General features: G+C 44.0%; 2 protein-coding genes across 2 annotated transcripts in view; both read left to right on the forward strand.

The window, feature by feature from the left end:
• LOC8024820 (prolyl 4-hydroxylase subunit alpha-2) overlaps positions 1-22,789 on the forward strand; it is a 90,493-nt gene that overhangs the window by 9,516 nt on the left and 58,188 nt on the right. The gene's annotated exons all lie outside the window — the stretch shown is intronic.
• Positions 1,315-2,476, forward strand: LOC121833609. The gene is made up of 2 exons (XM_042287033.1): positions 1,315-2,377; positions 2,472-2,476. The coding sequence occupies exons 1-2, from the start codon at positions 1,315-1,317 to the stop codon at positions 2,474-2,476; spliced, it is 1,068 nt and encodes a 355-aa protein (XP_042142967.1).

A 22,789-nucleotide genomic window follows, 5' to 3' on the forward strand; every position in this document is an offset into this window, starting at 1 on the left:
ACAGGGTGTTTCATTGTACTTCTTACGATTAAGAAATCTGCACTTAAAAAAGACAGCTCTCATATTGCTCCAATAGCTTAAATACATTCGTACAAATTTATTTAGATCGCTCAGAGGGAGGTACGCCTTAATGGAATAATAAAAACCCAGGACTTACGTAGAAAAAAAAAAACATCTCGTGTTAGCTCAGGTGTTTTACAACTGTAGTCTGTAATCTGGAAAAACCCGCGAAGCTCTCTTGATGTGATGCTGTAATTTGTTTTATATACGTTGGCTTTATTCGATCTCCCGCTTGCTACCTTCATTATAGAGTGATAGGAACGATAAGAAGTGGGTGTGCTCGCCATTGCGTTGTTTCTGTTTTGTATTGTTGCATATGTAGAGTAGTATAGTAGATATACAATGGGATCATTTTTTAAATTGTTTTGTGCAGTACAAACAAGCGAAGCCTATCCACAAACTTGAAAGAACCGCTTACTTGAAAAGCTAGTCGGACTTTGAAAACTTGAGAAGAGCAGCCTACATACGCATAAGATTCTCACTATCTACAACCGATTGCAGTTAAGGAGTTCGTTTAAAGGAAGCCCAAGGTGGGACATTTTTAAACGCAACTATATCAAGCACATATAAAGCACCGAATCAAATAATAATAACAATAAGAATAACAATATACTTTTATTTCCATCACAAAATGATAGCGGCGATCAAGGAAAAGAGCTGCATAGGCTGCTTGACGTGTCCTGGACCGACTACAGTGTACAGGGACAGGCGCGCAGCAGGAAAACTATATACTAAAAGCAATATAAAAAAGTTACCATTACAAGCTAAGCAGATATCAATAACAACGACAGTAAATTCAACTAATAATCATAAGCATCCATACAAGAAAAAAAACACAATGATCCAATTTCTCGTATTTACAATATGTTCAAATCCAAAAAGTTTAGATTTATAAAAAATTTTGTAAATTAGGTATATTGTATTTTAGCGTATGTGCCTATTATTCAATTTCAAATAGACATATTGTCATAGCGCGAGTGTTCTTATCTAGTCGATAAGTTGCACACGGCCCGTGTGACGTCACCCCGAAGGAATATAAGAACAATCGGTTCTTGGCAATAAATGTTTTCTTTATGGTTTCGTCCGGACCGAGATCGCTTGCCTGCGTCATTTCAACTGGCGACGAAGATGGGACTCGCCGGCCCTGGCCCACCCACCGTCGACGAGCAGCAACGTTGACCCAGGAGAGGCAAGCTACAGGGGCGGATTCCGGAGCCAACTTGATAAGTACCTTCTTGGCTCACCTGACAGGACATGTCGCGGCTAGGAAAGCTGGATGAGTACGACCCGAAGGTCCAAAATTTTGAATCGTACGTGGAACGTTTCGAACACTACGTGACCGCGAATGACATTGCTGCAGAAAAGAGGCTGCCAGTTTTCTTGACAGCAATTGGCGCGGAGGCGTATGAAGTAGTGAAGAATTTGGTAGTCCCCGCGCTGCCAGGGGAAAAAACTTACGAGGAAATAAAGGTTCTCCTGAAGAACCACTACTGTCCGAAAACGTCCGTAATTGCGGAAAGGTGCAAATTTAATCGGCGAGTACAACTTGAACAAGAGTCCGTGGAAGACTTTATCGTCGAACTAAAACACCTTGCTCGAAAATGCAATTTCGGGGAATTCCTCAGGGACGCCCTGCGTGACAGGCTGGTAGCAGGGATTCGAAGCGAAGATACGCAAAGAGCGCTGTTCGTAGAAGAAGCTTTAACGTTTGACAGCGCCTGGAAAATAGCCCTCGACAGGGAATTGGCCGCAAGGCAAACCGCCGCGATACAAGAGGGAACCAGGAGCGGGTCAATCAACGCCATGAAAACAAGCGAACGGCCCGTCACAAAGACTACAAGCTCAACTAGACAGGAAGGCAAGAAACAAAAGTGCTTCCGTTGCGGCAAGGCGCATGCGGCGGAAAACTGCTGGTATAAGACCTATGCGTGCAAGAAATGTTCTAAAGTAGGTCATCTTCAAAACATGTGCCGAGCCAGCAAAGAGGAATTAAAAGCGCACCGCGTATCTGAGTCGTCCGAGGACGACGAGAACACGTTGTACAATTGCACAGTGAACTCAGTGGCTAAGAAAGGTTACATAGTAACCATGAATGTGGAAGGTCAGGATCTACAAATGCAGGTAGACACGGGAGCCGCGGTGACTATTGTACCAGAAAGTGTGTACAAAGCTAAACTGTCGCATGTGAAATGTGAGCCCAGTGTTATAGTTTTGAAAACATACACGGGCCAGAAAATGCATGTCGTGGGAGAGTGCACTGTGAACGCGCGCTATGAAGGGCAGACAGCTGTTTTACCGATTGTTGTCGTGCGAAAAGGTGAGCGCAAGCTACCCGTACTCCTGGGACGAACATGGCTCGAGAAACTGCAGCTCAACTGGGGATCCATTTTGTTTCTGAGTACCGATGACAGGATAGCTAACCTGCGTGCAAAGTTCCCAAGCGTGTTTTCGCGTACCCTCGGAGCAATACGAAATTTCGAAGCAAACATCGTCCTGAAACCAGGTAGCTCCCCGGTGTTTTGCAAGGCACGACCGCTACCTTTCGCGCTGCACGAACAGACTGAAAAGCGGCTGTCTGACCTTGAGGGGCAGGGCATTGTCACGAGAGTGAGTCGGAGCGACTGGGCTACTCCACTGGTGGTGGTTCCAAAGAAAGAAGGCGATGAGCTGAGGCTCTGCGGTGACTATAAGGTCACAGTGAACCCAGTGTTAAAGACGGATCATTACCCGTTACCGCAACCAGAGGAGTTGTTCACCGCCCTTGCGGAAGGCAAAGTGTTTTGTGCGCTAGACTTATCATCAGCCTACCAGCAAGTGTTACTGAGCCCGGAAGCCCGACAGATTGTAACAATAAACACTCATAAGGGGCTCTATCAATATAATAGACTCCCTTATGGGATCGCGAGTGCCCCTGCTATATTTCAGTCCTTGATGGACAAGGTCTTGCTTGGTATCGCAAACGTTGGGTGCTACCTCGACGACGTTATAGCTGGCCGCGACGTGGATGATTGCCAAAGGACACTCAAACGGGTACTAGAAAAACTAAGCGAGTACAACCTTACGCTTAAATTCGAGAAGTGCAAGTTTTTTCGGAGCTCATTAGCATGCCTTGGCCATAAAATAAGTGCGGATGGCATTTATCCAACAGATGAAAAAGTAAAAGCAATCACCCACGCTCCAGAGCCAACAAACACTACGGAACTCAAGGCATATTTGGGACTGCTTAACTTTTACGGCAAGTTTTTCAAGAATATGTGATCGGTGGCAGAACCAATGTACAGGCTGCTTCGAAAAGGAGAACGCTGGCTTTGGACGAAAGAGTGCAGTAACGCATTCAGCGCGACAAAGCAGCTGCTTATCAACAGCCGCGCCCTCATTTTCTACGACGCACGCAAACCGTTGGGTTTGCAATGTGACGCGTCAGCGTACGGCGTCGGGGCGGTATTCTTTCATGTCTTGCCGAATGGAGACGAGCGCCCGATAGCCTTTGCGTCGCGAACACTGACGACAGCGGAAAAAAATTACGCGCAGTGTGAAAGGGAGGCTCTTGCTCTAATTTTCGGGCTTAAAAAGTTCCACAAGTATCTTTTTGGCCGTGAATTTGTTCTATATACGGACCATAAGCCCCTTTTGGGCATTTTGAGCCAGGATAAAGCGACTCCATCACAGGCGGCTGCAAGGCTGCAAAGGTGGTCTTTAATCATGGCAGCTTATCAGTATACCCTTAAATACCGCAAGGGATCGCAAACCGAAGTGGCTGACGCGCTTTCAAGGCTCCCTGTTCCGTCCCGACCAAAGGCCGATACAGCTGAATGCCTTTCTGTCTTTGAATGTACTCCATTAACAGCAGCAGACATAGCCAAAGCCACAGCACGAGATGGTACACTCTGCCGGGTAGTTGAGTATACTAGATCTGGTTGGCCTGTAGACATCGCAGATGATCTGCAACCGTTCTCTGTCCGACGACTAGAACTATCTATTGAACAAGGTTGCCTGACTTGGGGCAGAAGGGTTGTTGTGCCAGAGGCATTGAGACCAGCCGTGTTGTCACTGCTGCATGAGGATCATCCTGGCACCACCAGAATGAAAATGTTAGCAAGAAGCTACATTTGGCGGCCAGGGCTAGACAAAGCAGTAGAACAGTACGTCAGGCAATGCAGAGTTTGCCAAGTCGTGCAACCGGCGGCACAAGCTGTTCCCTTGCACCCCTGGCCTTACCCTTCTAAATGTTGGCAAAGGGTACACATTGATTTCGCTGCAAAGGGACCACACAATTTTTTGGTTCTAGTAGATGCATATTCTAAATGGATAGAAGTATGGCTTATGACATCTACTATCACTTCACAGGCAGTCAGCAAACTTCGAAATGTGTTTGCAGCGTACGGGTTTCCTGAGGAAATCGTCAGTGATAATGGGCCCCAGCTTGTTTCCCAGGAATTTGAGCAGTTTCTGGCGACTAACAACATCAAGCACACAAAGGCACCGCCCTATCACCCGATTTCAAACGGAGCTGCCGAACGCTTAGTGCAGACCACAAAGCGTGCTTTGTTAAAACAACTGTTATCCCAAGCTCAATCCCGATCAAAAGAAACGCTCCAGGAAGCGTTGGACAGCTTTTTGATGAGCTATCGAAACACGCCGCATTCCATAACAGGGAAGACACCTGCCGAGTTTTTTTTAAATCGGCAACCGAGGATCAAGTTGTCTTTCCTCAAGCCAAATTTTGTTCGGGATATGCGTGATAAACAGTTAAACAGCAAACAGCAGAAAGATAAACATCGGGGCACCGAGCGCGCATTTGCTGTTGGGGAGAGAGTGTATGCTAAGTGTGTGCGTGGCGAGAACATCTCCTGGGACGACGGCACGGTGACTCAGGTTGTTAGCCCAGTGACGTATCTTGTGCGCGTGGCGGGTGGTCAAATTCGATTTATGCACGCAGACCATCTGCGTCATTCCTTCGCACGACCTGTTACAACTGAACCAGTGAGTGTGTGTGGCGACCAGGCAAGTGTGCGTCGCGACGAGCTACAGCCACTGGTGGTAACCCCAACGCAGCCTTCGGACGGTGCATTGCTACCAGCGCACGGCTCGACAAACTCAGACGCGTCTTCGATCCCAGGCTACGAATCGGAACAGTCAACGCCGATCCATCCGACGTCCGACGCGGCCCCTACGACAGACGACGGTGAACTCCGCAGCCGGACTCAGGACGAGTCGCACATCGTGCTGCGTCGTGGTGTTCGTGAACGCCGTCCCCCGGACCGCTTTCAACACAAGGACTTTCGGAAATAGCAAAAATGTAAGCGCGGAGGAGTGTCGTAGCGCGAGCGTTCTTATCTAGTCGATAAGTTGCACACGGCCCGTGTGACGTCACCCCGAAGGAATATAAGAACAAGCGGTTCTTGGCAATGGGCCTCCTGCGCTGAAGCTTTGAACAAGCTGTGGCGCCCTCGTTTTGGGTAGTACAAGCTCACCTAGCTGGGACTCGCACTATTGTGGCGCCTTCACTGTGATTTTTTTCCTTTTGTGTAGTGCAGAAGAGCGGAAAAACGCCTTTGGGCGTCCGAAATCGACTACATTCAACGCCTCAAGACAGTCGAAAGTTCCGGATTCATGCCACCGCCGCTAGGGTACGCGTCTCGTATCTCTAAGTGGTGACGTTAGAACATCTGGCGTCCCGACGTTGTTTTTCTTTCCTCCCCACTATGTTTCTTTGGGACGCGTGATACGGCGTTTCTTAGTTCACGCTCTTATCGTCCTAGCTTTGGCCTGTGCTTCGACGGCGTTGGTTAGCATTTTTTGAGTTTTTCTTTTTTTCTATTTTCCTCGTTATCGTGCTTCGCGCCAGAGAAGGCACGCTTCTATATGTGTGGCAGTTTAAGTCGCTCAAGTTTGTACTACCCAAAACAAGTCCTAACAAGTCATTTTTCGCAGCGCCTCCTGGGCAGCGCAGGATGCCTATAAATGTTTTCTTTGTGGTTTCGTCCGGACCGAGATCGCTTGCCTGCGTCATTTCACATATTATTTTAGCTTATGGGCATATTATTCAACTAAAGAAGTATCACGAGCACTGAACTGACATTATACATTTTAGGAACAACGGAAACCACCAGGTATGATCAAAAATGTATAAAAAGGACATGTGTGAACATGTATTTTGTTTTATCGTATCTCTTATGCTTCAATTAATCCTCGCAGTTTCGTGAATTATTTTTAAACACAACTTTATTGAGACTGCTAATATGTTCGTTCGGTCAATATCGCAACTAAGGAATCATTATATTCAATGAACATTTGTCAAAATTGTAAACACATTGGATAAAGACGCACGGCGAATGGAAATGCGTCTCTATATTTTAATCTACAACATAAATCAAGCCTCTGCACTATCAGTAGTGAGATAAGTGACCGAACTTTCTCCGTCATTTGTCATTATTATATTACATAAATACAGCTTCTAGAGCCTTATGCTCTTCTCGTTTTTCTAGGATCTATTAAAAAAAACGTAGCTGCAATGGATCAAAACACGGCTCTTTATTAAGTGCAGCGTTTCACTTCATCGCATCCGTCACTTTTTTGTTAAATTGTTTTGTTTTTTATCTGCTCTTGGCTACAAGACACATCTCTCATCCTTCACAATATACTGTTTTGTTTTGTTTTTCAGTTTGGAGACCTACAAAAAATCCGATTAGACTTCCGCATGATGATTTATAAAGAATCGCTCCCGCTACCGAAGAACCACTACTCATGCGTCTCAATCGCCCCCTATTCCTCTCTTTGCCCTGTTTAATCAATGAGATGTAAAAATCCTAGAGAGTAGACATTGCTTGATGCCTCAGCGGCACAAGCGATTTTATATTTAAATATGTTAATATCATGCATTTAACTATAATAAAAACATGGTGCACAAAATTCAGCAGTTTTGCATCACTTCTTTGCAGCAGAGAAGCATAACATTCCGTGTAGCGCAATACATCATCAAATTGCGCGGATGTCACATAGTGCTCGGCACGTTCTCTATGTTTAAAACGCATATTCACTATAAATAAGAACTGCATAGACGTTTACGCTCCTCAAAAGACTAACTCTTCCAGAGCTCACTTTTTGCGTACACATAGACATATTGGCATTTATATTGTTAAACGTAATTTATATGATTATAAAAAAATTTAATGCACGGAATTCTTAGTTCAGTTTTCTTTTCTTCAATGCAGGTTTGGGTTGTGTAATTCAGTGCGCGTTTTTCCCCTCATTAATTTTTTTTTTAATATGTACTGCTGTACGTGTTTTCGGGCATTGCTATCTAATTTTTTAGTTATGAAGATCACTAAAATCTTGATGGAGTGAGAGCTACTTTAATGGTTGCAAACGTTGTTCATATTAGTCTATTCATTGAAGCAGGAGCGAGGGCTTTTTCTTCCACTATGCAGTGAAAGCCAGTGCAGTAGCACTGCTAGCCTGGGGTCTTTAACGTGCACCACGCAGTAATGAAACACGACCGCAAGGCGGAACGATGCTCTTCCAGATCAAAACGTGCGTAGGCCGGTATAAAACCCAGAATCCCTGCGTTCAGCAGCGCGGGCTTTCGTTTCATGTGCCACGAGATCCGATGAGCTAATACACTGGGCCACCGGGTGGGCCCCTTCCAGAAGCCCACCCGACTGCAAAACGCAAAACCGGCTGCCGCCTTCTCCACCCACCATTCCCGCACTGCAGCAGTGCGTTGCCACACCTCACTGAACCGCGTAACCACAGATATAGCTTCTTCACCGTCGACCGCGGACAAAACAAGAGCAAACCGACGCAGGAGGTTGCTCTCGCATATACCCCGCTGTACATAACGAAGCGCGGTATTGGGGTCAGCCGTTTCCCGTTCTTCTTTATAGCATCGTCATTCTGTCTCGGGGCATCCATACTGGCGTCCATACAATGCTCGGGGCGACGAGGTCAAGGGAGCGACTTCTTGGCGGTCCGTCGGCAGACAAGCGCCAAGGACGGTCGGCCTCTTGCCGCGGAGGCGCCGGGTAACGAATGGACCGGCGCTTCCGCGACGAGCAATTGCGCGTTCGGAGAGGTTAGGGCCGCACATGCATCAAGCAACACACCGCCCGAGGTTTCTGCGAAATGATGCGAGCCCCTAAAAGAAATAGAGAGAGAGAGAGCGGGTGCCCCCGCTGAGAGAAATCGCCTGCAGTCGTGAGAATGCGGAGACACCAAGAAAGAAAGAAAAATAAAACCAGCTCGTTAAAAGGAAACTCAGAAAACTCAAAACGTAAGCGAGGACGTCAAGCGAGAAGTCTTTAAAATGAAAAAAAAAAGGAAAAAAAGAGGCTGGAGCTAACTTGGCATGGGCAGGCTGGTTCAATCATCGGGCTATAGTTAGCTTCGCTGTGTCTGACGGACGGAAAGCACGAGTGATCGGCGAAAGCAAATAAAATTTAAGTAATATAGGTCGATCTGACGTGGAGGAGCGCACGCTTGACGTGAAGGGATGATAGGTGTCTTACCTGGGTACAGCTGCCTATAACGCGCGATCGGTGGCCGTTCTGTATTCCCAGTGGCACACATGCCCCTGCATGCCCGGGGCGGGGGTCTTGTTCTACCAGTTTGCGATGGCATCACCCTTTGATCGCCTGCAATGCGCGAAGCAGACGTCGCGACGTCGTCAAACCGCTTTCCGATGTTATAGCCAACCGTGTTCACATAAGTTTTTTTTTTTTTAGTATTATTAAATTTCTTGCGGCGCGGGTCAAAGTTCACAAGGTATAGAAGTTGCCGTTCGCCTCTTGGCAATTCATTCTTGGTGATGCTTTTTTTAAGACGCTGCTAAATATTAATTTCTATAGTGACAATTACACGTTCGCGGATGACCACGCGGTTTGGCTCGGAAGATATATCAATGACTGTGCGGTTTCAAAAATATCCAGGAGCGTCATATACGCGTCCAGTGCACGCATGCGCGACAGCTTACAAACAGACGATGGTACTTCGCTACTTGCATCTGGGTGGTGTCAGCTTTCCTCGTGCGGCTGTGCTTCTGGTTATTACTTGCTGGTTTATGTTCTACCGTCCTTCTCATAGGACAACGTGCTGTCTACAAACAAGCCCACAGATGGTTTGGACAAACGCGAAGTTCCCACACGTGGTGAGGGCAGATGCAAAGTTCCCACACGTGGTGTAGGCAAATGCTAAGTTCCCACACGATGTGTGGGCAAACGCGAAGCTCCCACACGTGATGAGGGCAGATGCAAAGTTCCCACACGTGGTGTAGGCAAATGCTAAGTTCCCACACGATGTGTGGGCAAGCGCGAAGTTCCCACACAGGGTGTAGACAGAAGCGAAAGTTTCCGCACGTGGCGTGGGCAGACGCGAAGTTCCCACACGCGGTGTGGGCAAACGTGAAGTTCCACGCGAGGTCTGGGAAGACGCAAGGTTCCTCGTTGTGGGCAGACGCGATGTTCCCACATGCGGTGTGGCAGACGCGAAGTTCCCACACGTAGTGTGGGCAAACGCGAAGTTCCCACACGTGGTGAGGGCAGATGTAAAGTTTCCACACGTGGTGTAGGAAAATGCTAAGTTCCCACACGATGTGTGGGCAAGCGCGAAGTTCTCACACAGCGTGTAGACAGATGCGAAGTTCCCACACAGGGTGTAGACAGATGCGAAGTTCTCACACGTGGCGTGGGCAGACGCGAAGTTCCCACACGTGGTGTGGGCAAACGCGAAGTTCCACACGAGGCCTGGGAAGACGCAAAATTCCGCGTTGTGGGCAGACGTGATGTTCCCACATGTGGTGTGGCAGACGCGAAGTTCCCACACGTGGTGTTGGCAAACGCGAAGTTCCCACACGTGGTGAGGGCAGATGCAAAGTACCCACACGTGGTGTAGGCAAATGCTAAGTTCCCACACAATGTGTGGGAAAGCGCGAAGTTCCCACACAGGCTGTAGACAGATGCGAAGTGCCCACACGTGGCGTGGGCAGACGCGAAGTTCCCACACGTGGGGTGGGCAGACGCGAAGTTCCCACATGTGGTGTGGGCAAACGCGAAGTTCCCACACGTGGCGTAGGCAGACGCGAAGTTCCCACATGTGGTGTGGCAGACGCGAAGTTCCCACACGTGGCGTGGGCAGACGCGAAGTTCCCACATGTGGTGTGGGCAAACGCGAAGTTCCACATGAGGTCTGGGAAGACGCGAAGTTCCGCGTTGTGGGCAGACGCGATGTTCCCACATGTGGTGTGGCAGACGCGATGTTCCCCCGCGTGGTGTGGCAGACGCAAAGTACCCACACGTGGTGTGGGCAAACCCGAAGTTCCCACACGATGTGTGGACAAACGCGAAGTTCACACACGAGGCGTGGGGCGAATGTGAAGTTCCCACACGAGGTGTTGGCAATTGCGAAGTTCCCACACCATCTGCCGCTGCGCCTGCGCAGGAACCAGATTGGCTCGAAAACGCCTGCCATTGCACCCTGCCAAGAGCGGCGTCGCCCCAGCGACTCGACGTCAGGGCCGCGTGTTGTAGCATGTTCCGGGTTCATTTACAGAAGAAAGCACATTGGCTGACTTACGTTTAATATTAGGATCTGTATTTACTGACAATATGTTTCCGGAAATTTTTATACGGATCAATTTCAGCAAAACAAATGGAAAAGATTGCGGCTTAACAGAGATTAATTCACGTTATTTAGGAAAATATTAAGAAAAAACCTATATGTTGTATTTCTAAATGTGTGAATTGGATAACCAAGCCGCCCATCCTGATTTCGAAGATTAGTAAGAGCGTAATATTATAAGCGTCTTTCTAGTATATGTGAATATTTTTTCATCGTATTCAGCCCACCTTAAATGGGTTGTCTTGAACTACATAACCCCATTTATTTATTTAGTGTTCTTGCCGTTTGGCGAACGCGTGGCGTACGGTTACATCGAACTTAAACTCAGATTAATCATCCCTTCAAACCGAACGTTCTGCACCTCCGAAGCGTGAATGGCTACTTTATCAACTTGCGTTTATGCAGATCTCGGGTATCAAGGGACTCCTAATGGAATTGGTACTGCATTGTGCTATTGCCCACCAAGCGTGCATGTTTACTATGCAAGCACTCTTCGGAAGCCTTTAGCCATTGTCCTGTGGAAGCATTATCTTCTTGATTAATTCTCACCACTGTTTTAATGATTAAGGCACGATCCTATAGTCCGGTACAATAATAAAAAAGACAGCTTACATAGGCAAGCAGTTTATTTCGACGATATATGAAAGTGAATTTCGTAATCGAATTATATTTGTATTTTATTTTTTGCAGATGGGGGGAATTGAATTGGAGTCAGTGAAGTGAATTCGAAGGAATAAGTTATTGTAAGAACACGCAATGAGTCTCTGAGATGATAATCCCCGAGATAAACTGTAAGCTATAAAGAGATTATATCTTTCGACGGACACATTACGCAGTTCACGCGTATGAATCAGTTGGACCAGTAACGCCACGCACGACAGTGGAAACACGGCCGTAACCTGCGTCTCTATCTTAGTATGGAATATGCCATGGGCGTCCTCTAGCAGGGTGGTTTTATCTTGAAACGAGTCCAATCTTCTATTTTTAGGTAAAAGTTTCTTTCGGCTTGTTTCTAACATGAGAGGAAGCGCAAACCGCAGGTATAGCGAATGTTCCATTTCCCACTGTCGTTGATTGTTGCCGATACAAAAGCTGTCGCTTTTCCCGACAATGGTCGCTGTCCTCACTGCTTTCATCATGCTATATTATACGTTTTCTACCAGATAGGATGCAGTACTGCCTAATTTATTTAATGTTTGCTGTTCCATGGGTGGTAAGCGTGTGATTAACAACGTGACCGTATCATATGATCATGGCACGTGACTTCACGCCAATAAAATGATTCCAAGAAGCAGCTGGAGTAAGGGGAAGCAAGAGAAACAAACCAACGGATTCCGCGCGCCCGTACTTTATTCGGGAAATCAATACAAATTTAATTGCGAGTTGTCAATTTTGATAAAAAGCTAGCCACGACAATACAATCGTAACACACTCCGAAATAAAAAAAAGTGCTAAAAAAGACGTCGGGCTTGTCCCGGGATTTCAGCCCAAAATCTGTCGCACCCTAAGCTAGAATCAAACCCCTCATACAGGGGAGCCACAAAAGTCGGTGCACCCAACGGCTGAAAACGCGTTGAATTACCAGACACGAGCTGATTATTTGCCTGTTATCCAGGTTCCTGATAGTGCGTGATAAAATTGCTTTAACGAAAATCATTAGCATTACATTTGTTGTGTAGTATGGTAGCTTTCCATAATATACATATACACGAGTAGTAATCTAATTCGTGCGTCACGCTGCACTGCTTATGCATGTACAAACTTCAGCCTTCGAGAATGTGACAGCTTCGTTTATTTTAGGTCTGGTATATTTGTCTATGCAAACTCGGTCTTCAAATGAATCACGTGGAACTCAATGTGTAGAATATGAACAAAAACAGGACGTTCCAATGTCCAGATCGGCTAACCCTTTCAATAAGACGTTTTTTTTTCGTCAATTACAGTTTTTGAAAGTGTAACAGTGAAAGCAAATTATACGAATGTGTCCAATAATGTTATGAGAACATATAAGATCATGCAATAACTTATTTATACCCGCCTTATTTATTATTGGGTGATTGCATCTCCAATCGTGCCAGAAACAAATATGGGTCCTCAAAAGATTTTGAAAAAAAACATGTTGGTGGAATATGTGTGACTAGAACAAAACTGCAAATTAAAACTACGGAATTGTTTTTTTCGAGTTTTGGGCATTGAAAGTGCAGAAGGTAGGTCTTCCGATTTTGACAGTTTTCACGAGTGAGATATTTTGGAGTCTCGCAACGTCTTTATTATCTTTTTTCACAACAATTATAACTTTTTTTACTGCTTTTAATACTTGATATGGAAAGGTTATAGCTCCCTATAAGCGTTTTTTTTATATAAAATAAAAATTATTCAATTTGGCAACCTTTGGCAATAATGGGCACAGTTTTAATCGAGTTAGCTTTCGATGTACAATTATTTAAGGCATAAGAAACACATCAAATGAAACCTTGTATCTAAGCCATTTTAAATATAATAATATTGTTATTCTATGTTTAGTTTATAAAAAAGAAGCAACACAGTAAACATGAGAAGTAAATCTAGACACACCATATTAAACTTCATTTAAAAAAAAATACGTTTTTTTAAATGAAAGCTTTTTATGTGCTCTTATAAATGGAGTGAAATTTTTTTGACATATATGGTTTCGTCATATTAAGCAGTGCGTTTGAAAAGGAGACCTACATCCATTCAAAGATGAAAAGCTATGGGCCGTTGCCAAATCTTTTATGTAATTATTATACATATGCTTGTGCCGTGACCATAGTATTTATGTCAAACCTCAAGTACCATTTAGAAAACAGAGGCACGACTGGTATGTTATAATATAAAAAAGTTCATTAACATGTACAGTCTCCGGCAATATGAAAGACCCACTGGGAGCGAGTGACCGAGGAGGTGGCTGGCGGGGGCGGTGCGAGCGCTCCGGGCAATTCCATTCTGCTTCGAGGGGAGGACGCTCACTCGGGGCTCAGCACAAACTGATAAGCGCGTTTCGCTTTAGCTGAGCCCGAGTGAGCGTCCTTTCCTCGAAGCAGAATGGAATTGCCCGGAGCGCTCGCAGCGCCCCGGCCAGCCACCGCCTCTGCCACGCGCTCCCAGTGGGTCTTTCATATTGCCGGAGAGTGTACAGTGCACTTATGAAAGCTTGAGATTCACAACTTTTCTTTAAATGAACAATTGAAACGTCGAATGTGGAAACTATTGAAACGTCGAAGAAACTTTGTTAGATATATAAGACAACATAAAAAGCCTTTCCTCTAAAAATTAAAAAAAAATAAAAAATACGTATTTTTAATGACGTTGAATTTTGTATTTTTAACTTTTGTTCTCAAATCTACAGTGTTCTTTCTTCTATAAGATTGCACTTCATTAACACTATTATATTTTTAAATTGGTTTAGATACACGCTTGCATTTGATATGGTTTTTATGCCTTAAATGATTGTGCATCAAAAGCTACCTCGATTCAAACTTTGCCTATTATTGTAAAAAGAGCAACATTCAAAACTTTTCTTTCATAAAATAAAATTAAAAAAACACACTTATACAGAACTTTCACTTTTCTATGCGAAGTCCTCAAGCAGTAAAAAAAGTTTTAATTGTCGTGAAAAAAAAAATCTAAAAGTTTTGAGACGCCAAATGGTGTCATCATAAAAACTGCAAAACTCAAGAACAAAAACGAATTGCTCCCAAGTTCTAATTTGCAGTTTTGTTCCAATTACATTTTACACCCACATTTTTTTTTTACGAATTGTTTTGACGATTTTTATTTTTTCTTGCACGATTTGAGAGGAAATAAGCCCATTACAACTTCTTTTGTTTTAAAGGGATCAAATAAAAAAATCTTTTTATCGGAAACGCTTATACGTGTTAACAAACTGCCTGCCGCCCTTTTTTATAGTTTAATATTTTATACAGGTTTGTGTTGTGGACGTCACGTCACAACTACAACAGGTTTGTTTGAAGCGCCTTCTCAAGCGCCATCAACGCTTTGCGGCACGTGCGGTGGCTTGACTTGCTCGCAAACTATCTCGGCTGACAAATGTTTGAGGAAAGTTCCCTCGCGACCGACGCTAACGTTTTCTCTTAACCTAACTCTCTCGAGACAATAGACTCTTTGACAGAGATATATATAAAACAAATGAAGTGCGCGGCCACAACGGGAACCAGGAAGTGCAGAAAGTAGACTGCATTCAAAGCTCGCGCGTTTCATTGGAAGCTGATTTACAAACCGTATAGTAAGTCTAAAGAAGATTACCTATTTAGCACAACGCGCATTCCACTGGCTTCTTTTGCTAAAAAGAATAACATTACACGTTGTGTTTCGCAAATCATGATTAAATTTTTTTTGCTAAACTTACGCGCAGCGTGTAGTTTGGGAAAAATTATCTAAATTATCTTTGGATTATGATTCGCGGAACAATTACGTTTTTGTTTTAGAAAATAAGAGAGATGTGCGATGTGTTGGATACATAACAACCAGAAAAATTCAATATAGTAGTGCTGTATTATGTTGGTCATCGCCAAATTGCCTATCCAAGAAAGTGAGGGAACCAAGTGAGAATACAAACCTTTTACTTACATTATTTACTATTTTTAAATAGCAACTAAAAATTATGACAACTGAACGGCATACCTGCTGTTTTCTTTCTGTCAACCACTATAATAGGGACTAAACTTGTTACCACTCTGCTGTATGGTGGGTAAAGAAAAAACTTTTAATGAAACGAATTAAGTTTATTTGATAAAAGTCAGACTTATCTTATTTATGTCAGACTTATTTGATTGAAATCAGACTTATTTAATTGAAATCAAACTAATTTGATTAGAATCACTGTAGCTATAAAATTGTTATTCTTTACACTAGATGTGTTTCTCAACAAATCCGATTGATTGATCGATTCTTCCGAACACTTATAAAAATGCGGAAAACAGAATTACTGTAAATATAAAGTTCAGTTTCATTCGGAACTGCTCTTTATTGCTGTAATCTTCACAATGATAGACAAAACACCTCGATTATTTTAGCTAGTTAAAAAATCTTAATTGATTTTTTTCGTAGTTCTGTCATTCCAATAGGATATTACATTTTTACCTTTCCTTTGAGTTCTGATTTTGTTGCAATAGGAGGTTACGCAGCTGGCAAACGAAGTGGAAGGCCGAAATTAAACTAAACGCTTCGATTTGCTCAAAAGAGCACTTTTTTTGCTCGTGTTAAGTTTAAGAATTTTCATTTCTTGGTTATTATTTGATTTAAATACAAAACAAATGCACATAAAATCATCAAAGGATGGCCAATCGGTAAATTAAAAAAAAATATATATGTATGTATATTTTTAGGATATGTTATGCAGGAAAGGTTCTATTTAAATTATTGTGATAAAACTTTTCTGATTTCAATCGCGATTTAAAAAAGTGATTTAAATTGCCACCTAAACCCTACTGATTTTTTTCCCACCAAGCTTGGCTGTATGTGAGAAAAGATCTTGACAAGCAATGGCACAGCACAAGCTCGCACAGGGAATCAAAGAAACCATGTGGAAAGGCTCACGGGCACCATCACAAAGAGTTTCTGTGGTCACTGGTAGGATGAAAACAGCAGACGAGAGTCTGCTGTTCTCAGTCTGCCTCCAGAGCGAGCTTCGCACCTTCGACGACGCTTCGGCGTCTCGTGAGCCTCGAGCGCGCACGCGAAGCCAAAAGCAGGACGGAAGGCAACAAGCGCGTGCTGGAGGAAGGGCGTTCGAAGGAGACGCTCTCGACCGTTCTCGCCTTGTCAGGGCAGTTCGACGACGGAGCCATGGAGTGCCCGGTCGCAGATTTCGAGCGCGACGATCTGATAGCACAGAGCATCAAGGAGCCATTTCTCGGGGAACCTGGACGCCAGCGCACAGCTTTTGCAGCGGCGAGTACCCGAAACACACTTGTTCTCTCGGGAGACGTGTGTTTCGGCGTCTCGCCGCAGCGGGGAGCCAGTCACGTGGCTCTCCTCTCATCCGTTGTCTGCCGCTCCACCTTTCCCATTTCGGCGGCCGTTTCTCATCAGTATGTAGGAGGCTATGGTGGACCTCAAGGCATCTAGCATTGAGGTCTACTCACTATCCTTTCAATCAAAGTCAATCAGAGCTCGGCGCCGTTCTGACGTCACCGCAACTTCTGCACAAGAAGCAGATGACTTATTCTCCACATAAACACAAAGCTAACCGCCCCCCTCGTCAAACGCGTGAAAACGCGGAACGCAAGCGTCCGGTGTTCGGCGTTCACGTTCGAACGCGTTCAACGAGCACAGTGGAGACAAATACAGCTATGTGGAGCGTAAGTTCGTCTGCTACTTTTGCTGGAGTTGCGGTGACGTCAGAAAGACGTCGAGCTTTGATTGGCTCCGATTGAAGAATAGTGGGTAGACCTCAAAGCAAGCTGCCTTGAGATCTACCCACTATCCGTCATTCAGAGCCAATCAGAACTCGGCGTTCTGACGTCACCACAACTCCAGCAAAAGTAGCAGACGAACTTACGCTCCACATAGCTGTGCGTCTACCTATACTGATCATTCCAACCTACACTCAGCGTTTTGAGGTCCACGCGCGCTCTCGTCTATTCCTCTTCCTCGGTTTCTGCTCGCATAAACGACATCTTAAAAGCTCTTTTCTGCGGGTAATGCGGTTTTTTGATCCGTAAGACGCATGATTCGAATTTAGTGAGCGGCCTAGTTGCGTCGGTGTAAAACATGAGTGACGATATGCAAGGTAAAGAGAATTTGTAAATCCGCCGCGTGCCTCTCAGTGACGTGACAAGTGGAGGAGGCTCGTTTACTGCGAAGGTGTTCGAGCGAAGAACCCGGGGGAATTCGAGGTACATGATGAAACGTTCGCCCACGCACGACGGGGCGGAAGACGACTCTGCCAAGGGTTTCGTCGCTCCCCTGGAAGGCCATGAACCTCGGGAAAGGAGAGAAGCCCTCGGAGTGGGTGACGGACGCTATGGTGATGACTTGCCACGGAAAGAGTTCATCATACCACGCGACGAAACGTTACTCGCCTATTCATCCTTGAGCGAAAGAAGTGCTAAGTGCCTTTGTGGGCACGTAAGCTCGCAGTCGCCTCTGTGCGTGCGCCGATTTTTTATTGGGTCGGCAACTGTATGCAGGCGTGATTTGAATAGATGTCGTGCTCTTTAGCAATTCGCGCGTTTAAACGGGCAAGCTTTGGATTGTGATGGAAACAAAACAGAGCTTTGTTTGTTGCCGCGCTCCGTCTCAGCATTGGGCACTTCGATAGAACGTACTTCTTGAAACGTCAAAAATTAAAAGATTTTTTTTAAACAAATAAGTGCTTGTTTTTATCTTGATGGAGCAGTTATTCGCTTATTGTTACTGTCTTGCCACTGCAAGTACTGCGAATCAAATTGACAGGTATGTCGGCGGGCTATTCTGAGTACAAAAGAAGTTTCAATTAAATATTCGCGAACTTAAAGATGTTCACTGACAATGTTCGAAATATCAACGGAACTTACAACCTGTGAAAAATAATATTCGAATTTCAAACGTCCGGTTGTCAACTCTACAAAACAAACCGGATACAAGTGTTTTTATGGTGTGAAGTTCGTCGAAACCTTTCGCACGTTCAGAAAAAAAAAAAGATAATCGGACGGACAGACGCAACTTTAAACTGTCAACTCTAGCCAATTGACACATTTAACGTCCGGTTCTTTTTTTTTCATAATTGTGTGAATTAAATTATTAACTCGATCTGGCACTCGCGTTACGTGTCATTGTCTAACTTGGGGTTAGGCTCGGCGCCGTAGTGTTTATTTAGTGTCTATTTCAGCGGCACACAACGATTTCTTTCTTCAAAACAAAAGCATATCAGCTTTTCTGGTGACTGGATGTCTCTTTTAGAGTACCGCCCAGTCTCTATCGCGCTTTTTTGCAAACAGTTTATGAAGCTCGGACCTAAAAACGGCTTTATCAGAAATCTGGGAGACCGAAAATTAAAAAGGTGTGCGCTTCATATCTCAAAGGGGAAGATTTAAAAAAAAATTCCTGGATGACGCTTAAGTTTCGCCTTTAAGAGCGGAACGCGATAATTAAGTATAAACCCTCGATCGTTCCCCAGCTTTTCAAAACATCATATTTCTTGTTTTGCTCTCTGTATTTCAAGAAGCCTGTGTGCAGAGAACGCTTGCACCTTCCTTCTACCGTAGACACACAATACTAATACCAAAGACAAAATATTTTAAAGGCTTAAAATGATGGAGCATTACAGGCCCATACCCCTCTGTCACGCTGATTATAAAATATATGCAAAAGTGCTCAATCAAAGGCAAGTACTCAATGAAAAGTTAGTAAGTGGGCATCAAACTTGCGGGATACATGGACTAGCTATTCAAACGAATGTACATGTTGTGTGATTAATATGATGAACAGAACAGCATGTTGCTCGTTCGGTGCTGGAGTGCGCGTCTGTTAATAATGACCAATTAGGTTTCGTGCAAATAGATCTTACGAAGGATTTTGACCACGTAAGACACTCATTTTTACTTGCACTGCTGGGGCATATCAACGTGAGGGGCAACATTTTTACATGGAATCCAACTTTGCTAGTCAAATCGTTCAACAAAACTTATCATCAATGATATTCTCTACGACGAAATTAAAATAAAATATTCCGATAGGCAGGGCTGCACGCTATCCCCGCTTTTTTTCGCCTTTACGCCTCAGCATCCTTTGAAGCGAAAGTATCCATGGACACTCCATGGCTAACGTTGAGGTAAAAGTTTTTGCACATGCAGATGACGTTGTATTTTTTTGAACTGACAAGAGGAGTGTAGAGAGAGCACTATATCTCACAGCACAATATTGCGCAGTCGCCGGAGCCTCAGTAAACCCGTCGAAATGCAACGGCTTCTGTTATGGTTCCTGGGCCATGAAACATTCGTTTTTTTAGGGATAACCTGGAATCGGGATCTTCTTACATATCTCAGAGTGCCGCTCTCGCAATTTCGTAATAGCGTAATTTACTGGTTCTCTCTCACACTGAAAAAGAAAAACTGATACGTGGAAAGGAAGAGACATTTCAATTTTCGCTAGAGCTAGTGTATGCAACATATTTTTGGCTTTAAAACTCATGTACGTTCTCCAGGCGCTTCACTGCTCTCGAACCAACATACAAAAGATTCATAGAATATTTGCTATGTTCATATGGAGCTGAACTTGGGAACCTATAAAGAGGGATAACATTTTCCTTCCTTTTGAATATGGCGGTTTGGGGTTAAGTCACACATGTGTCCATCAGTTAGCCTCTCGTTTATTTTTCTTCAAGAATGTAAAGCACGATTTATCAGATTCATGCTTCAATTACGTCTCGCTAAAATTTCAAATTACTTAGTCGTTTTAACTGGCGAAATAATTCAAGATAGGCCAAGAGTTTTTTGTTGTTTTTTTTTTTTTGAGGGAAGTGGTGGATGCCTATAGCTTTCTCAAAGCACGATTTTCACTAGAATATTTGTTTAGCTTGTCTTGAAAGGCATTGCCAAAAAGCATTACAGAAAGCATGTTTCCTCTGCTACTTTATCGAACCTGTTTTCTATAAGAACACATCAGCGACGTGTTCAAAAAAATGTAGAAAATGGGAGTGCCTCCTTCAACAATGACGTTTTTCTTTAAACTGCAAGCATCCACTTGACCTGTGAGAAGGTACCTCTAAGAAAAATTAATATTTCTACCCTGAACAGTAAATTGTAGATTATGCAATAAGTCAGAGACAATCGACCATTATTTTATATACTGCAACAACGCATTTTTGTTTTGGGTTGAGTTACAACGGAACACTGCCTCCCGTTTCTGAAAATGAGAACATCCCGTATGACATGTTCTTACTGGTAGGGTTGCATATGCTGTGGAAGTGTCGTATGGATGATAGACATGTAGAGAAACTACACACAAAAAAATCGCTTTTTTCAGTAAAAGTGGCGCAAGTGAGAAGTGTACACTCTTCACTATTTAGTCCACCTGACTGGTTCCCCATGTTTGACGCATGCCCAGGTCTCCCAGATTTCTGATAAATATTAACTTTGCGCCTAAGTGAGTTTCACTTAAACTTTTCAACTACGAGTTTGTCACTTCTTTATAAAACGTCTAATGGCCACATGTACAAGATGCCAAATGTAAAAAAAACGTGTGTGAGATGGCAAATGTAGAAAGTGTGTGATCGGTGTTTGTAAGCAGGTTTTAGGAGTGAATGTCCGACTGTATATAAAATTGCGACTGAACGTGTCTTGTGGTATTTGCAAAACATCATGTAATAAAGAAAAAGCTAAAAAGTGTCCGTGTGGCTTAGTCGGTAGCGTGTCTGGCTCGCAAACGAAGGGTCGTGGGTTCGAATCTCGCCGCCTAAAATTATTTATAATTATTTCTTTAAGGCAAATGAATTACTTTATACAGTTAAATCATTTGAGACACGCACGCGGTCATGTGGCTGTAACGGTACGACCTGATTGGTGCACCCCTAACGACCAATCGGGATATTCCCGTTCGCCACCGACATCGGACGCCGGATTTTCTGCGAAACGAGCTGCTTAAAGCTATTGGTATAAAACGTGCAGTCAAAAACTCTATATAACGTTAAGACATAAAATCGAGTTGAAAGTAAGATCAAAGACGCTGCGAGCCGTATTAGCCAGTTTTCCGGACCTCTATCGAAAGAAGTAATTGTTTGACTCCTTTGATCTTTGGCACGGTGCGGAGGTTGATAATAAATGACTGCATGGAGATCCTGATGGTGCAGTATCCTTGGTGGCGGCGCCGGCCGAACCGTGACTATGAATATCATTGGCTCGAAGCACAAAAACATTTAACGGGAATATAATACGGTGCTGAAAACAATTCAAGAAAAGGTGAGTGGTGAGATGGAGCTATAAATTGTTGTCGGTCTTTAAACGTACTCACGCAACCGGAAAAGGGTCTATTCTTCTCTTCTTCGTTTATTTTTTTTTTTTTTTTTTTAGAAGGACTTTTCGAGAAGATCGACGGGTGGTAACGGGAGGCGTAATATTCCATTGTACTGCAATGGAAGTTTGATGAAGAACTTTTGGTCAACCTCCAATAGGGAGCTCCTTCGTCTTCTATTTAAGGGAAATGGAAAAAAAAGAGATGATGAGGAACGAGGGTTCTTGTTGATTCTTTTCAAAGGAAAGTGTGCTACTCTACAATATATGTATGAGAACAAGATAAGTGACCAGTTACGCAAATGGATATCGGCTGCAGGCGTCGTTGATTAATTGTTGCTGTTTTGATATTTGTGAGGCACCTGTATGAACTCACTGTGCCGCAATTTCTATTGCATCAGCAACAAAGCCAAATTGAATACCGACAATAGTGAGGCTTTTCCGATCGCACTTAATGCATGGTGTTGTGCGACCATTCACGGGTGGTAAAAGGAAATATAATAAATATCAACGACCTCAGTAATGATTCGTCATGTTTGCGAGAGTGTAAACGCACTGGCGATATTCATAGAAATGTCCGACTCTATTGTGTACTATACGGTGTAATACTTTTTTTTTATCGTGGTATGTAGGATTGGGTTAATCATTATATTTCTGTTGCCATGACGTCCACCAGTTAAAAAGGCGACATGTCGGAGTAGTTGTTCACCCCCTTACATTGATTCTACAAAGCCTTGATTCCCTGTAAGCTATAAAACGGCCAACAAAGGCCCTTGGCACACCGCACGAACAAAAAAGGTCTCACGCCACTTTTCAGGAAGCGTTGTTCACAGACGGCGGTTTTGATTGCACAGATATGTACTATCACGTTTTTCAGCCCAAATGCTAGAACTCCTTCAGTCTTCCCTGTGGGATTACAGTATACCTACCTTCAAAACGCTCAATGCAAAAACAAAAAAAAAATTGCCTTTGGTAAGAGAACTGAAAATTTTCTTGCCAGTAAGTTCTTTTACCACGCAAGAGAACTGGAAAAAAAATATATTAGTGCGGATGAGCTCGTGGTACATGCTCGTACTGAAAATGCAAGATACGAAAGGATAAAAAAGGACGCGCGTGCGCAGTGCGTGGTAGCAGGCAGCAGACGG

The sequence above is a fragment of the Ixodes scapularis genome, unplaced genomic scaffold (genome assembly GCF_016920785.2).
Source record: "Ixodes scapularis isolate PalLabHiFi unplaced genomic scaffold, ASM1692078v2 PGA_scaffold8__174_contigs__length_109621045, whole genome shotgun sequence".
NCBI lineage: Eukaryota > Metazoa > Arthropoda > Arachnida > Ixodida > Ixodidae > Ixodes > Ixodes scapularis.

Excerpts from the sequence above, each read along its gene's own strand:
- LOC121833609 (XM_042287033.1), top strand. The coding sequence starts at position 1,315 with ATGTCGCGGCTAGGAAAGCTGGATGAGTACGACCCGAAGGTCCAAAAT.